This window comes from Notamacropus eugenii, chromosome 2, assembly GCF_028372415.1.
Source record: "Notamacropus eugenii isolate mMacEug1 chromosome 2, mMacEug1.pri_v2, whole genome shotgun sequence".
In the NCBI taxonomy this organism is placed as follows: Eukaryota; Metazoa; Chordata; class Mammalia; order Diprotodontia; family Macropodidae; genus Notamacropus; species Notamacropus eugenii.
Window position 1 is genome coordinate 396,022,849 of NC_092873.1, and position 17,228 is coordinate 396,040,076.

The window sequence follows — 17,228 nt, forward strand, 5'->3', positions numbered from 1 at the left end:
GAATTCAAAAGAAAAAAAATGGATTTTCTATAAGGACTACATGAATATCTAGAAGAAAAGAAGCAAGAGATAAGAAAGAATTAGAAGAAGAATAAGTAGCTTGGATGAGGAAGTGATAAATCTGACTCAAGAAATGGAATCCCTGAAAACTAGAATAGAATGAACAGAAATCAATGACTCCATGAAACAGCAAGAAATACTGCAACAAAATCAAGACTGAAAAAAAATTAACAGAGGAAAGGAGAGACTGGCAATAGTACTACAAAAATTTTAAAGATCCATTTAACATTTTTTAAATGCACAGAAATGAACATAAGGAAATTCAAAACAGCACAGGCAAACTGGACAGTTTTGTAAACTATGTCCAAAGTCGTTCTTTTTTTTTAAAGCAAGTGGTTTAAAATGGAAGGTGTCACAGTTTCATAAAGGATTTCTTTTTTCTGTGTTTTGCTGTATGGACGTAAGTGCTATTTTTATTTTTTGGTGTTTAAATTCAGAATAAAAAATAAAATAACAAGGACTGGCAAGGGTATGATAAAAACCAAAACTGAACAGATCTTACAGACAGGGGTAACTGATGAGAAAAGTAGTAGCTATTTCAGAATCAACTGTGCATGTGTAATGACATCACCAACTAGTTAAAGATGAAAGCAAAAACTACACTAGAAGAAAAGCTAAAGATGAGAGAATACCAAATGTGACTACCAATTCCAAACTATCTAAACAAGTTGCTGTCCCAAAAAAAATGAGGAATGAAGAAAAGTAAAATCAATGACTATTTTTAGTTCCTAATGAATTAAAAACGTCTAAAATTCAACACATGAAGGCCAAAAGAAGGCAGAAACTGCCTCATACCTTTTATCTGCTTGCAGAGACATTAAACATTAAAGACAACAATGATTAGAATACAAATTCATTTGCAAAACATTACAAAGGGAAATGAGAAAAGGCTATAAATAGTATTAGTTTCTAGAAAAGTATCTGAGGTTAAAAGAATCTGTAAAGATATTGCACAATAGAAATCAGATCACCCCTAAACCATCTGTAAAGGAAAACAGAAAGGCAGACAACAAATGGTAAATAGAAGAGGTTGGCCAGTGTCTTTACAGAGATCTATAAAAGAGGGGGATCACGTACTATCTATCACAATAATTACACATTACATAAGAAAAGGGTACCGTAATTCAAGGATATTTAGTTTGGAAGAATGTCTGAACCTTAAGCATCCTATACATGACAGTGTGGGAAGCATTATTTTCAGACTATCTCAAAAAGGGGCTTTTATCCCTCCTTCCCATCCCTCCCAAAATGACTGAGAAAATAATAACCATTCATTTATCTGCCTTCTCATGTTAAACGTTGGATAATAGTCTATATATAGCATACATATATACGTACACATATATATATATGAAGGTATCTTTGATGAAAATGTAAGCAATATACAGTCAGGTTTCCCATACTATTTTCTCCAGCACACAGTATCTTTGTTATTACGCAACTAAGAGGTGAAGAAAACTCAATTTTAAGGCTTTTAATAAGTGCCTAACATGCGCTAGGAACTAGGGACACAAGAAAACCAGTACCTGTCTTCAAGAAGCTTACATTCTTTTGAGAGGAAACAACACATACATAAAAAAAATGAAACATAAATTATTCAAGATATCCCAAAAGCCTTAATGCAGTTTTAACTTTTAATAATTTAAACCCTATATGCCAAATAATTTCTCAGGAGGAGGGCAAATGTCTATTATGAAGACGAGTTTATTAACAACAGAACAAGGATTCCATGAGGCACAAAGTAATAAAAGGGTAGAGTGGGATAAAGATAAGTGAAGCTATTGTGAGTGGGTAGGTAGGGAATGGTAGGCAGAGTGGGGGCCTTCAGCCTAGGTCTCATAATCACAGATTCTGAACTGGGCACTGCCATGCTTATCATATCAACAATGGTAATGTTGATTTGTCAGTCAATAAACATTTATTAAGTGCCTACTATGTACCAGGCACTGTAGTAAGTACTAGCAATACAAAAAGAGGCAAAAGACAGTCCTCTACCCTCAAAGAGTTCATAATCTAAAATGGGGGACAAAAAGCAAAGAAATGTGTACAAATAAGCTATATACAGGATAAATAGGAAATAATTAAGAAAGGGAAGGCTGGAATTAAGAGAGGTTCTAAAAGGCTTCCTATAGAAGATGGGATTTTAGTTGAAACTAGAAAGAACCTAGGGAAGTCAGCAGGTAGAGATGAAGAGAGGGAATATTCCAGGCACAGCGGACAGAAAAAAAATGCCTGGAGCTGAGAGATAGAATGTCTTGTTTGTGGAACAGCCAGGAGGCTAATGTCATTGAATTGAAGACTATATTGGGGGTAGTAAGGTTTAAGAAGACTGGAAAGATAGGGAGGGCTAGGTTAAGAAGGGCTTTGAACAACACATAGAGGATTTTGTATTTGATCTTACAATCGAAAAAGAGCAACTATAGCTTTTTTGAGTAGAAGGGGGGCATGTTTGGACCTGCAGATTTTAGGAGGCAGGCAGATCCACCATCAGCCTATTACAACAGTTGAAGTATGAGTTATCAGGGCCTGTACCAGGGTGGTGGCAACATCAGAGAAGATATAACTATCTACTCCTATAAACATATAAAATAAAAGACAAAATAAAAGATTGTACTGTTTCTATTTAGTTTACTAATTTTTGCAAATTGACTGAGAAAGGCAAATGTACTCTTGAAAGCTCTACCCAAACAAGATGTTTCAACACATTAAAATTATACAAAAACCCATGACAGATGTGACTATGATCATTTTGTTCAATGAGCCACTGATTACTGACATCAAATGAGGTGTAAAATAAGAAGACATGCTCACATAACTAAGGCCTTTTGATAGTGCCATAAAAACTTCACAAACAGTATTCTATTAATTACATTAAGCTTGGGAAAATTACAAAGACTTCTCAGCAAAATACACAATAATGTGATTAAGACTGGCCTAGACATTCACACTGAAAAAACAAAGTGGATAAAATGCAGCTAGACAGGCAACCCAATTCATCAACTTTTATATATGTGTGTATACATATACATACACACATATACATATATCTTATATGTGTGCATGTATACACATATATAAGGTATGCACACATACATGTGTACATGTATACAACATGTGTGTATGTATGAGTATGTATATAGACAGACAAAGGAAGGAAGGAACAAAGGAAGGAAGGAAAGGTCCTGTTCAATGACAATGAAGTGGTCAAGGACTAAGGAGAATACTGAGCTAGATCCTATTTTAGAAATTTTGCAATTTAGAAATTTTTAACGATTCCAAATTGCTCAATGCCATCAAAAGAGACGTCTTGATATCAATATTTTTAAGTGATACCATATAGGTGCAAAACAGCAAGCACCTCAATCTCAGAAGAAGCTAAATTACAATTTATTCAATGGGCAATGAAAAGACCCATAGCAGGCACAAGTAGGATGTGGCAAATTACTGCCAATGACTTCTCTGGGAGTAGAATAAAAGATATTATTGAAGAAATGCAAGAGCAGAAACATAGGTGAGCCAGTCATAAGGTAGAGACAAACATGACAGATAGACATCCCAAGTGCAACACTAGTATCTGTTTGGTTCCATGGCAATGCCCTGGAGCAAGGAGGGCATAACTGGCATGAAGTCAACATAAAACAAATCACTTTGTAGATGCCCCCCGTTTTTGACATATTCTGTAGTGAACTTCCAGCTTTTACATCTCCTTTCCACTTTGCCTTCCCACCCAGTCCCGATTCTAGTTTTTTCTCTGTACCAAGAGGGAACCCAATGTTTGAATGCCTTCAAATGTCCTACTGGCCCTTAGGAGTCAGTTATTAAACCCAAGATATTAAAAGAATCAGGAGAATAACACAGGAGAAAAGAACATGGAGGAAGGTATTGTGACCATTCTAATGAGATCATGAATTCAAAGTGTCAAAATGTCTTTATCATAATACAATAACTAATATTCATAATGTTAGACCTAAGTCATAAAAGGACAGTTAAATTACTTAAGTACATGGTCTCAGGATGTATGGAAGTACTTAGATTTTCGAAAAAATCCCACTAATATGCTAAAATGTAAAGTCTGGGGCTAAGGGTTAAATCCTTGACTATCCAGGGGGAAAATGTGTTGGGTTTTTTTTATTGCTAAAAGGAAAAAATGTTTCTTGGATTTTCTCATAGCACCTCTGTGACAGAATTGCCCCTCCCTATTGTCCTCATCTTCTCAACAAGAAAATTAAGAAACAAAGGAATTTCATAATATACCAAAATTAGAACCTGAATTTTGAACTCACAGGCCAAAGCTTTCATAAGATTACACATGTTTTTCCAAGTTTAGACAGAATTAATATGGCCCAATGCTCAAAATAAACACCAATTGTCATTCATATTCAGAACAGATCCAAATGCAGAAAGATTTAAATTTCTGAGAACATAGTTGGCTCTTTGTATGGAGCATCTGTGAGTGTTTCTAAGCAATCTTACCTTATAATAACGAAAGTAGTCCCGTTCTAGCAATTTCTGTATTTTAGGAAAGATCTTATAGGTGTTGAAGCTATCAATGCTTTCTATGTCACACAAGCAATCATCTAGGACTCCGGAGAGCTAAAATAAATAAATAAATAAATGTTCGATATAAGTTGTTATTCAAATTAAGTAAACAAAGTTGAAGTTTAGTTTCATGTCATGAAGAAAATTAATTTGCTAATTGAGTCATTACTCAAAGTTCAAGATTTGAACATCTATAAAAGTCAAAATAACTTTTTTGGTTATGCTATGAACATTTGGTATTAAGTACAGTAAAAAGCTGGGATAACTTAAGGTCTATTGGACACAGAACAGCCATTAGGTGACTCTTGAGAGAAATTTGGAATAATAATAGAATAAGACAACTGAACAAAGTCTCCCTCCCCTCCAATTCCCCTTTTCCTGAGTATTTCTGACAGGAATGAGAAAAGAAAGCATAATCTTTGAAAACAGTCACATGATACGTAAGGACCTGATGGGGGACTATTGCTGAGTATTATAGATAGTGACATAGGAGGACACATTTTGTTTCAGAATTAACTGCAGATCAACTTTAAATCTGTTTCAGGATTGGATGATGAAATATTAAAAATGTTAAATATTTGCTATTTTACTAAATATTTGCTAAATATTTACCGATTTACTAAAGAAAGTCTTCATAATTATTTTTTATAAATTCCTGCCAATATTTCCATACCATCTTATTCTATGATGATTACTGGAGCTTCAAATTTTTAATGGACACATACCATGAAGATCTTGAAATTTGACTTTTTTTTCCTCTCAAGTAAATACTATACATTAATAATAAATTTATAAATATTTTTCCTATATGTCTTATATTCTAATATAATTAGCAGTGTGCTCTTAATAGTATTTTTTTTTTTACAAGGCAACTGGGGTTAAGTGACTTGTCCAGGGTCACACAGCTATTAAGTATCAAGTGTCTGAGGCCACATTTGAACTCAGGTCCTCCTGACTACAAGCCAGCATTCTATCCACTGTGCCACCCAGATGTCCTTTGATAGAAATTTTAAAGAAAATATGGCAAAGAAAAAACAAACTGCCAATGACTTAGAAATACTCTCAGGACTAAGGTACCTTCCAGCTCCAAAATTCTAATTTTATCAATGACTAGTACATAACATTTATTTACTCATTTACTCATATAAATTATATGCAAGCCAATAGAGAAAATACAAAGATAAATTTAAGATGTGATTCTCAAGGGCCTGATAATATAATTGGGAGACAGAATACACATACAATACTAATACAAAAATGGAAATAAGAGTTAGGGAAAGAGGATTAGTTAAGAAAGGCTCTGTATAGAGGGTGACAGTTGAACTGGACCTCAAAGGGTACAGAGAATTTTACCAGGTTGGGATAAGCAGGATAACAAAGTAGCAAGAAGTCTGGCCAGAGAGACAGGAAGGCTCTAGGCTCAAGTCCAGCTTCTGACACATACTGGCTCTGGGCAAGTCCCTTATAACCTCCCAACACCCCTGGATAATCCTGTAAGACTGCAGGTGTGCCAATCTGCAAAGGCAGAGTTTCCTCACTTTACTCACAAAAGGGATTCTGTAAGACAATGAAATCATAAGTCAAAGAACCACTTCACTCAACCCATCCAAAAAAAAGGGAGAATAAAGATGGGGATGCAGGAAAGTAAAAGGCATCTTTAGAAAATGGGGAATGGTTCCATTTAACTGGAGCTCTGCTACCCATCTATATATCTATCTCAATATTATAGGGCTCAATCCTGGTTGATATCTGCTATCAAAGTCTACCCCCAATAAAGTCCTTGCTGCTGCTCTCTGCCATAGAAACCCACTTCTCAGTAGGAGATGCTGGAAACCCCACTACCCTACAACTACAGAATTGAAGTTAGAACCTCTTTTCCTATTCCCCAGCTACTGAAGACCAATGTTAGCAGCATCCTAGTCTCCAGAGTTTTCAAGCCTATCTCCCAACTCAAAGTTCTGAACTCAAGATTCAAAGTTCAGGTACAAGGCCATTAGTATTATTCTAGTTACATTATGGATTAAAGACAGTTTTATATTTTGCCCTAAGAACCTAAGCATTATTTATCTATTTTCTCTGTAGGAAAAAAGATCTCTGCCTTAGTTTTTGATAACTGAACATATTTACAAACTTTTGGAAAACAATCTTTTCTTAGTTTAGGACTGTGTAAACTATAATATGGTACTTCATGCAAATATTTTTGGATATCAAAATGCAACGCAGGCCATTGCAACTGCCAGTTCCAATCTAGCAAATGCCTATTTCACAAAGCAAAGTTCTAGGACACATATATCAAATGCATTTTCCTTCACCACCTGTCTACAGGTTAACAGCTTATTCCTGAAAATGTCATGTAATTCAACATGCAGCTGACGGAAGGTGAAAAACTGCATTGTCAGGATGACTTACACTGGTGAATTTTTCTTTGTACCATAACTAAACCTTGTTAGCTTAACAGCTATGTGGCATAGCAGATGAGTCTGAAGTCAGGAAGAGCTGAGTTCAAATCCAACTTTTGATCCTCTAGCTATGTGATCCTGGGCAAGTCATTTAACTTCTGTCTGCTTTGGTTTCCCCACCTGTAAAATGGGGATAACAACAGTACCTACCTCACAGGATGGTTGGGAAGATCAAATGGGGTAACATTTGTAAAGTGCTTAGTCTAGCACATATAGTAAGCACTATATAAATGCTAATGATCATTACTATTATTTCCTAAAAGATCTGAATGAAGTTCTAACACTCCTAGAGTATTAATACTAAAGCCAAAATGCCAACTACTTAACACTCAGCATCACTGAGAACAACTGCCCCCTCTACCCCAGGGCCACAACCCTCCCAACCTCCCCCCCCTTAATGTAATCCTAAATGCCTCAGATTTTAAGTACCATAAGATAATTACTTTTAAGGGATTCTATAAGATAAAGAAGGAAAAGTGCTCTTTGGGGAAAGTTTCTTTAGTCTTAAATTATTTAAATAAGTTTTCTTTACTCTTCTGAGCAAAATGGAACACTTAAGTGTGTATGTATAGACATAGATAGACATATACAAATGAAAGATCTTCAGTTGCAATTTTGTCAATGCAAGATCTGAAAGTCACTCAGGTCTCTACCAAAGATTATATTCCAATCCAACAGAATGGAACATTCAAATTTCTTTTTTACAGAAAGATCACCAGCTGTATTCACAGTAGCCTCAGTACAGGTTGCTGTGTTCAGCTTCAAAGCACTTTTGCATTTAATTTATAATCAAGTGAAACAAAATAGAAAAGAGAATACTGAGATTTATTACACAATGGGAAATAAATTTTGTCTTTTTCTGGCAAAAAGAAGTATTCAAAATTACGTACTGGATTCCATTAAATAGTTCATGCCTTTGGCTCACTGCAAATAACATTTTTAAGAATATAGTTTCTCAGCTGTCACTTAAACTGTTTCTCTACTAATCGAACACAATGAGAGAAAGGGAGAAACTGAACTAAAAAAAATTTTCAGATTCCAGGCCTCAACATTTATGTATATTTCCTTACTGTATAAAGGAACAATTTAATTTTTTTTTTAAAAAAACCTATATTTTTATTTGCTTTAAGGACTAATTTTCAAACACTTCAATCCACCCACAGATTTCTGTAATTGTTGACCTAACAGTTCAGACATAACACATGCAAATTTCATGTTTTTATAATAATCAGGGATGCGTGAAGGGTCATAAACTAAAGCTTCTGGGTTGGTGCTTGTATTGGAAGCCCAAAATATGCACTACGTATACTATTTTTAAAAAGAAGATTTTTTTTTAAACAGAGCAGAAACCAAGAAAATTAATCCTAAATACACTATGTTCCCATTGGGAAAAATACCTTATTAATAACTACAAACTAGGAAATTAAACTGTCAAATATAATTTGCATTATGAAATTCCATTATATTCTTCCTCTTAAATTAAGTTCACAATGAAGAAAAAGTGATATTATTAGCCAAAGAAAAGCTCATATTATCTAATAATAAATATTGTCTCACATTATCTCCATTATAAAAATGTTACAACTAAGAGGCTAAGCAAAAGCTCTGCACCCATTTCAGACATATGTTAGTTAGGAATGAGAACCAAGTGAACAAGGAAATATCACTATGTTCCATAAATACTATTATTTTACGTACAGCCGAGCAGTCACAAGCATATCCAACTACACTCATGAAAATTAGCCTCCGAATAATGTCAAAAACACAAGTTTACATTCACAACCTCACAATGGTGTTCCCTTTTCAGGGGGCAACCTGCTCTAATTGCTACCACCTCATCTCCCCTCCTTACAGGACCACCTGGGACACCTTGTTTTTTTCCTCTTGGCAGCTTCGCCACTTTATTTGTACCTTGGAGCAGGTGCAAAAAATTAAAACATAAAAAAACCCAAAACCACACAAAGCCCCAGAAATCAGTGGGCAGCCCACTCAGCACCCACCCAGATGACAAACAGAAGTAAAACCTCTCTGGAGCGGTGGGTCGCCGAGCTCAAGGACGCTCAAACAGGACCTGCATGGGGGGTATTGGGAATTTCCACACGAAGAACTCTTCTGCCCTCCTGCAGGGGAGTGGGAGCCTCACCCCAGCCTGGCAGGGCCACCTCAAACCCTCAAACCCTGTGTCCTGACGCTGAACCCACCACAGGGCGAATGGGTCCACGCCGGGGGCTTCTCCCCCAGCTGCGTGGACACCACCACTAGCGAAGCTTCGGGTGCTGGGCTGGGGGCAAGATGCCCCTTCCCAACTCGAGGGGGCAAGCCAGCAAGTGGGCTCGAGTCCAGAGGGCAAAGTTGGAGAAGGGGAAGCCTTCCTGCCCATCGGGTACCTTCTCCCTCGGGGGCAGCGGGATGGAGGCGGAGGGCGGAGTAGGGAGGGGCGGGGAGGCTCGGGGGGACACGGTGGGAGCGGAGGGGGACAGCTCTCCGTCTCCCTTTCTCTGCTCCTTCCCCTTCCAAAGAAGCCACCCTCGGCACTCAGCCTCTTCCTCCTCCGTGGGCCGCCACCCAACCTTCCCTCCTCCTCCTCGCACACAGCGGGCGCTCCACAGGGGGCTCGGATGCTCGAGCTCCGCTCCGCGTCCGGCAGGGTCGAAGCCCGGCCCGCCTGCCCCCATGCCCGGCTACCTGGGCCTCGGCGATGCTGCTCAGGAAGCTCAGGGTCACCCACAGCTGCACGGCGGCCGCTGCCCCGGCCCGGCTGCGGCTGCCAGCTCGGCTCATGCTGCCCTCGCCTCCTTCCTTCTTCCTCCGCCGCAGCCGGGACCGGGTGGGGGGGAAGGGGGACCGCGCCTCGGCCCGCCCGCGCCACCGAGGCGCCGAACGACCACGAACGACCACGGAGAGCCCTGGAAGCCCGGCGGAAGAGTCCCTAGCTCGCCGGTCAACGTCTCCGCGACACCTGTCAGGCGTCTGGAGGCAAGTCTAGCGAGCCGCCCACTGGTGGCGGAGCCGAGCCCCACTACCTCCCCTCTCCTCTCCTCCCCTCCCCTCCCCTCTTGCAACGGGGCCCCGCCTCCCGCCTTCCCGTGCTCTTCCCGGCCGCTCCCCGCCCGCGTGCGCTGAGCACTCTGGGATTTGTAGTTCCCTACCGCCCCCAAGGGCTTCCCAGGCCGAGAGCCGGAAGGACCCTCCGAGGAAGGCCGGGAACTACAGAAGGGGTGGGAATTCTGTGGTCGGCGGGAGCGCGAGGCCCAGCCGCGGCCTATCAGGAAGGACCACGCGCGCCTCCAAAACAAGAGGAGGTGACCACATGGGTGGCTGGAGGCTTGCTTGGCATTACGTGAGAAAGCTCAGGTTGGAAAGTACCCTTTACGTGCCACCTCGCCCGGTGGCATGAGTCACGGTGTTTTACCCTCTCGTGGAGGGTAAAGGGGTCAAAAGGAAGCTGCTGAGTGTTCTCGGCCCCCAAGAAGATCGCCTTGGTGTCTCGGGGTCACTGGTCCTGAATTTAGCCCAGGTTTTTGTCCAGAAAATCCAAACAAAGCGAAGCTTCTCGTAGCGTGTGTGTTCAAGGCCTCAGAATTCCCCTCCCCCAGGAACCCCGGCATTTCACCAAAGCCTCCTTAAAATGGGAAGCCCAAAATCTTCATGCCCAGCCGTTTAAAGAGAGGACTCGGGGGTTCACCCTCCGCTATGGGACCCCCTAAACTCCAGAGCAGGGCTGCCCTCGGTTCGTCCTCTGCCCTCCCGCGCTTAGCGTGGCTCCTGGCACAGGGTGGGTGCTTCATGGTTGACATGGTGGCATATAAACGCGATGGGATGCTGTAGTGCAGTCACATCCCACCCTTTACAGACGAGGAAACTGAGGCAGAAAGGGTGGCTGACCACCCACCCGCAAGCGTCTGAAGTCAGGATGAGGAGGCTTCCCCATTATCCACTGAGCCTCCTGGCTGTGCTCTGGGAGGACATACTATTGTAGCATAAGAAATGACACGAGGATGGATTCAGAAACACTGGGGAGGATTTCTAGGAACGGATGCAGAAGGAAGCGCACAGAACCAGGAGAACGCTGTACGCAGGAACAGCCACGTGGCCAGGATGATCCACTTGGGAAGACTCAGCTGCTCCCATGAAGACTGATCCAGGACCATGCCAAAGGACCCAGGGTGGAAAATGCTGCTCCCCTCCAGAGAGAGAGAGAGCTGATCCACCCAGAGAGCAGACTGAAGCAGTCTTTTTTTCACTTTATTTTTTTTTGGGGTGTGTGTGCATGTATCTTTTGCGACATGACTAATGTGTAAATTTTTTAAAAAGGTTTGTTGACTAACCAATGATGATGGATGGTTTTTTTAAAAACACTTTTTACTTTCTCTGAAAATATTAGGAAGCACTATTTTTCCTCCTTAAACCTTTTTTCAGACTTTTTCCTTTATGAAAGTGGGAAAAATTAAAACTAAGGCCTTTCTTTGAAAGGAGTAGTTGATAAGGATTTGAGAGTTGGCAAAAGGATAGTTCATAAATGGGGTATTACCAGTTTATCTCTTATCTAGATAAGATCAGCGCTTCCCTACCTGGAGTGATTGGCTTGAGACCCCCTAAGAATTCTCCACTTTTGAAAGGCTTCTCTTTTGAAATTTGAGATATCAAACAGGAGAGAACTCTTCAGTCCTAAATGGGAGTGTTCCAGAAGGGAATTGAGTGGTGATTCTTTTGGAATTATTACTGTATTTGAACAAATTATGATTTTTTTAACTGCTTAAGCTTCCCATAATTGTATCCTAGGACTGTCGTGTGGAGATTCGTGTCAGAAGAGAAGGACAGGTAGAGCTGATTGGTAAGTTTTCAGCATAAGCATTTATATCTAAGAAATATGCAAATCAGAATTTGATTTATTGTTTTATTGTTATAGGCTTAAGAAAATGATGGAGAAAATGTTAATAATGCTGATTAAATGTAAAAATATGTCATGTATCTAATTTTCTTCCTGAAAGCCTGTTGATAATATTACCAGCAGACCACTGGGATGATGGCAGTTTGTGTGTGTATGTGTACATACGTGTGTCCCTCCCCCCACAACTAGAATTAGCTTGGTTGTAGATAAATGATAAATTCAATAAAACTGTTTCTGGAAAACTTTAGTGAGCCCAAGTTACAGAATATTATTAGTATTATTTTTTTCTTCAACATGACCTTGACCTTCTCACCTGTGAGGACCCAACTGTCAATTATCTGACAGCCTAAACATAAAGGAGTCTTTATGTGTTCTCTACAATGCATTAAAAAAAAGGCAATAAGATTTATTTAATGCTTACTATGTGCCGGGCACTGTGCTAAGCACTTTACAAATATCTCATTTGATTCTCACAACACCGTTGGTAGGTAGATGCTGTTAATATCCCCATTTTACAGTTGGGGGATATGAGGCAGAAAGAGGTTAAATGATGTACCCAGAGTCACACAGCTGGCAAGTGTAAGAGGTTTCATTTGAGCTCAGGTCTTCCTGGCTCTAGGCCCAACACTGCATTCACTGAGCTAACTAGCTGCTTCATTGAATCACATGCACATTACATCTGCCCTTCCTTGAAAGATTCCTTTAGCTGATATTGCTGTTCCTTCCAATTTTAACATTCTATAATTTTGTCTCTATCACTATATGAAAATGTATCTCACAAAGTTAACAATGACCTATTGTCTAAAACCGGTAGATTTTTCTCAGTCTCCGTCTCTTCTACTTCTTTTGATGTTAATGATCAGCTATATACCTTTCCTTTGGTTTCTTTGACACTTTACTTTCCTGGTTCTCCACCTCATTTGTTGTCTCTTCTACTCCTATAAAACTCCATAACTGTGAGTGTCATCCAAAGGCTCTTTCCTCCTATGCTTTTCTTTGTTTACTCTGCAAGACTGCTCAATCACACTCATAACTTCAGCAACAATCTGTATATGTGAATGACTATGTTCATGTATATACCTACTATGCTCATTTGTGCTTTAGCACATATAGTATCAGTACTGGTAGCAACTGTAATCCTATTTACTCTCTTGAGTAACTACCCATCTCTTTCTCCAGTTTTGTTTGTTTTCCTTTATCTTTCTTATCGTTTTCCTTCTTCTTGATTTCCTCTTTCTCCAATTTGCCAAAGCATGAACTGTCATATGAAAGAAGGGAAAAATGGAAACCACTCTATTTAGGAATTTTTTTTTCCCCTTCTCCCCAGCCCAGCATATTTACCTTCTTAATTTATGTTTAAGTAGTTTGTATTACCTAAATCATAATAGCTAAAGGACTCTTGAGCCAATTTAGAGCCCCAGAGATGTATCAACTAAGTACATGTACACCATATTTTCTTTAGAGTCAGTTTCCTCATTTGTAAAATGGGGCTAATAATACTTGCAGTATCCAATTCAATAGATGAGGATCCAGTGAGATAACATGAAACTACTCCATACAACTTAAAGTGCTATATATATGATCACTATTATTATTGTTGCTATGTTATTGTCAACTATTAATATTTAATAATCGTTTTCCACCAATTATACATAAAAACAATTTTTAACACTCATTTTTTTTTCAAAGTTTTGAGTTTCAAATTCTATCATTCTCTCTTTACCTTCCCCCTTCCCTGAGATGGCAAGCAATCTTATATAGGTTATATATGTGCAAGCATGTAAAAGATTTCCATATTAGTCATTTTGTGCAAGAAGACTCAAAAAAGAGGGAGGGAGGAAGGAAGGGAGTAAAAAAAAGAGAGAAAAATAGTATGCTTCAATCTGTATTCAGACAGCATTAATTCTTTCTCTGGATAAGCCATTCACAGTTCTTCATTGTATAATATTGTTGTTACTATGTACAATGTTCTCCTGGTTCTGCCCACTTCCCTTTGTATCAGTTCATGTAACTCCAGGTTTTTTCTGAAATCAGCCCATTCATCATTTCTTAGAGCATACTACTATTCCATCACAATCATATACCACAACTTGTTTGGCCATTCCCCAGTTCATGGGTACCCCCTCAATTTCCATTCTTAACTACCACAAAAAGAGCTGCTATAAATATTTTTGTACAGATAGGTTCTTTTCCCTTAAAAAAAAAACACAATTTGGGATACAGGTCTAGCATTAGTATTGCTGAATCAAAGGGTATGTGTAGTTTGATTGCCCTTTGGATATAGCTCCAAATTGCTCTCCAGAATGATTGGATTAATTCACAACTTCACCAACAATGCATTAGTGTTCCAGTTTTCCCACATCTCCAACATTTGTCATTTTCCTTTTCTGTCATTAGCCAATATGATAGGTGTGAGTTGGTACCTCAGAGTTGTTTTAATTTACACATCTCTAATCAATAGTGATTTAGAGCATTTTTTCAAAGAACTATAGGAAGCTTTAATTTCTTTGTCTGAAAACTGCCTATTTATCAGTTGGGAAATGACTTGTATTCTTATAAATTTGAGCCAGTTCTCTATACATTTGAGAAATGAGGTCTTTATCAAATATTCACTGTAAAATTTTTTCCCCAGCATTCTGCTTTTCTTCTAATTTTGGTTGCAGTGTGTATATGTGTGTGTGTGTGTGTGTGTGTGTGTGTGTGTATGTCTGTCTGTGTACGCACAAAAGCTTTTTAGTTTTATATAATTAAAATTATCAATTTTACATTTTATAATGCTCTGTATATCTTTTGGGATCCTATGTACTTCCCTTATCCAAACGTCTGACCAGTAAACTATTCCACGTTCTTCTAATTTGCTTATGGTATCACCCCTTATGTGTAACTCATGTACCCATTTTGACCTTTTTTTGGTATACAGTGTGAGATGTTGGTCTATACCTAGATTCTGGCATACCGTTTTCCAGTTTTCCCAGAAGTTTTTGTCAAATGCATTTTTGTCTCAAAAGCTTGAATCTTTGGATTTATCAAATACTAGATTACCATGGTCTTTTACTATGACATATTGTGTATCTAATCTATTCTACTGATCTACCACTCTGTTTCTTAGCCAGTACTTGATTGTTTTGATAATTACTAGTCAGCTACTAATATTATTGGTACGTGAGCCACTGCATGGAGTATGGGGGTGGGTGTTCCTGTTCTATTTCCAGCTCCACCCTTCTTTGTCATCCTTTCCTTCCTATTTTCAGTATCTAATAGCTTTTAAGCTCTGTCAGTATGGTACAACATCATCCAAGAGGCAAGAATAACAGCACACTCTTGATTTTAGTTGGATTCCCATGTGTGTTTTCTGAATTAGGATGAGCATTCTTATCTTGACACCATGGACACCCAAACTGTCCTGACCCCAGGGCAGCTAGCTACACTACTTGTCCTAGAATAATTGACCTATTTGTCTGAGGACACAATTTTTAATGTGGCCTAGCACCAGAATAATGATTTCCAGATGATTATCTACAAAGAGGAAAATCAATACAGAGTTGAGAGTTGGCAAAGAATTGGCTCATAAACAAACTATGAAATAAGACCCTTAGCTGCCAGGAATGCTTCACTGAAGCCCCATGTTCCTTTTTTTCTCCACTCCCCTGCCCCATCAAAACTTACCTCTTCTATGCCTCATTCCTTTAGCACCCTTATTTCTCTGGCAATGAGTTCTAGTGAATTAATTGGAGAAATCAATCTGTGCTAACATGATAGCTACCTAATGCTGTATTCCTTTCATGTAAAAAAATACCTAAAGCCCAATTAAAATTCACAATTCTCCTGAAGACCCTTAACAAGTGATATAAATTTTAGGCTGGTAAGGAATATATTTTTGGTCAGCTTCCTGAGAGTAGGGACTATCTAACTTTTTAAAAATGTGTATCCTAATGCTTAGGAGAGTGCTTGGCACATAGTAAGCACTTAAATGTTTTTCATTCATTATTCAGAACCGCTCAAATCATGACATTAGGTAGTTCTCTATTTTATCTACTCTTGGGGAAGGCTCTTTTGCTTAGTCCAGATATATGATTTCATCAGCCCAGAGAAAATCCCACCACCTATTGCAGATCAGCAACTCATCTATAACTTACAGACATGGAGAATTTCTTGAATCATGAACACTTTATGAGACTTGCCCAAGGTCACAGAATTTACCATTATAATGTCAGCTCCCTTAGTTCAGAGACTAACTTTTATTGTTGTATTCTTAATGCTTAGCATAGTGCTTGGCACATAGAAAGTACTTAATATATATTTTCTATTCAGTCATTTATTCATTCACTAAGATAATTCTGCCTTTCCCTGATTATACATTACTAATTACATGTTTCTTAGGGAGATTGGCCAATAAGGTCCTAGTTCTCTGCCTGCTGCCAATTCATATGGAGGCTTGATGATCCTGCTTTCAGAAATTCATGATGGAAGGGTCCTTTCCCTCCCCAATTAAGAGCAGGGGAAGGCATCCTCTGTTATTTCCTGTCATCTTACTGTGTGGTAATGAAAAACCTTGGCCACTAAGTTGGAACAGAATGGACAAATTTTCAGTCTCTTCCCTAGTGGCAAACAAGGCAAGAATTGATGTAAGCCTCTGGGTAGGGCTGGCTCACTGGCAACTACATGGCACTGTGCACAGAGAGAGCTCTGGGCCTGGAGTTAAGAAAACCCAAATTCAAATCCAGCCTTAGACTCTTAATAATTATGTAACCTTGGGCAAGTCATTTAACCTCTGCCTCCATTTCCTCAAAAAGTAAAATGTAATAATAATAAACACCTATGCTCCAGGGTCATTGTGAGGATCAAATGAGATAATATTTGTAAAGCACTTAGTTTAATGCCTGGCACATGATGGATACTTAATAAGTGCATGTTCCATTTTCCCCAACTTGCAGTCATAATTATAGGTCTAGGGGTGGGATCCCAGAATTGTCAGATTTGTCATAGCTACCATATTGCTACAACTAACAGGGATAACCTTAGTGTGGGGGAAATACACAGCTCCTGAGCCCCCACTAATGTGCTTCCCATTTTACAAATCAGTCATAATGGTACCATTAACTCTTGACCATGAAACGTTCACTAAAGAAGAACAAAAATAACCAGCATGTAACATCTATTAAATGGGGGACAAAAGCAAGAATAATTAAAACTTAACATTCCGCATATAAACCTTAAATCATGTCCTCCCTCAAATGCACCAAATATAATGGGGCAGGTGGGGGCATGATGGCACAGAA

At 39.0% G+C, this 17,228-nt stretch overlaps 1 protein-coding gene across 1 annotated transcript in view; it reads right to left on the reverse strand.

Annotated features, from left to right (window-relative positions):
- ERO1B (endoplasmic reticulum oxidoreductase 1 beta) overlaps positions 1-10,100 on the reverse strand; it is a 56,680-nt gene extending 46,580 nt beyond the window's left edge. Inside the window, exons 1-2 of the mRNA XM_072647547.1 lie at positions 9,744-10,100; positions 4,534-4,653 (exon numbers count right to left, since the gene is read on the reverse strand). Coding sequence (XP_072503648.1) covers positions 4,534-4,653; positions 9,744-9,839 — 216 coding nt within the window. The 5' untranslated portion in view covers positions 9,840-10,100. The remainder of the gene's footprint in view (positions 1-4,533; positions 4,654-9,743) is intronic.
- Positions 10,101-17,228: the final 7,128 nt, after the last annotated feature.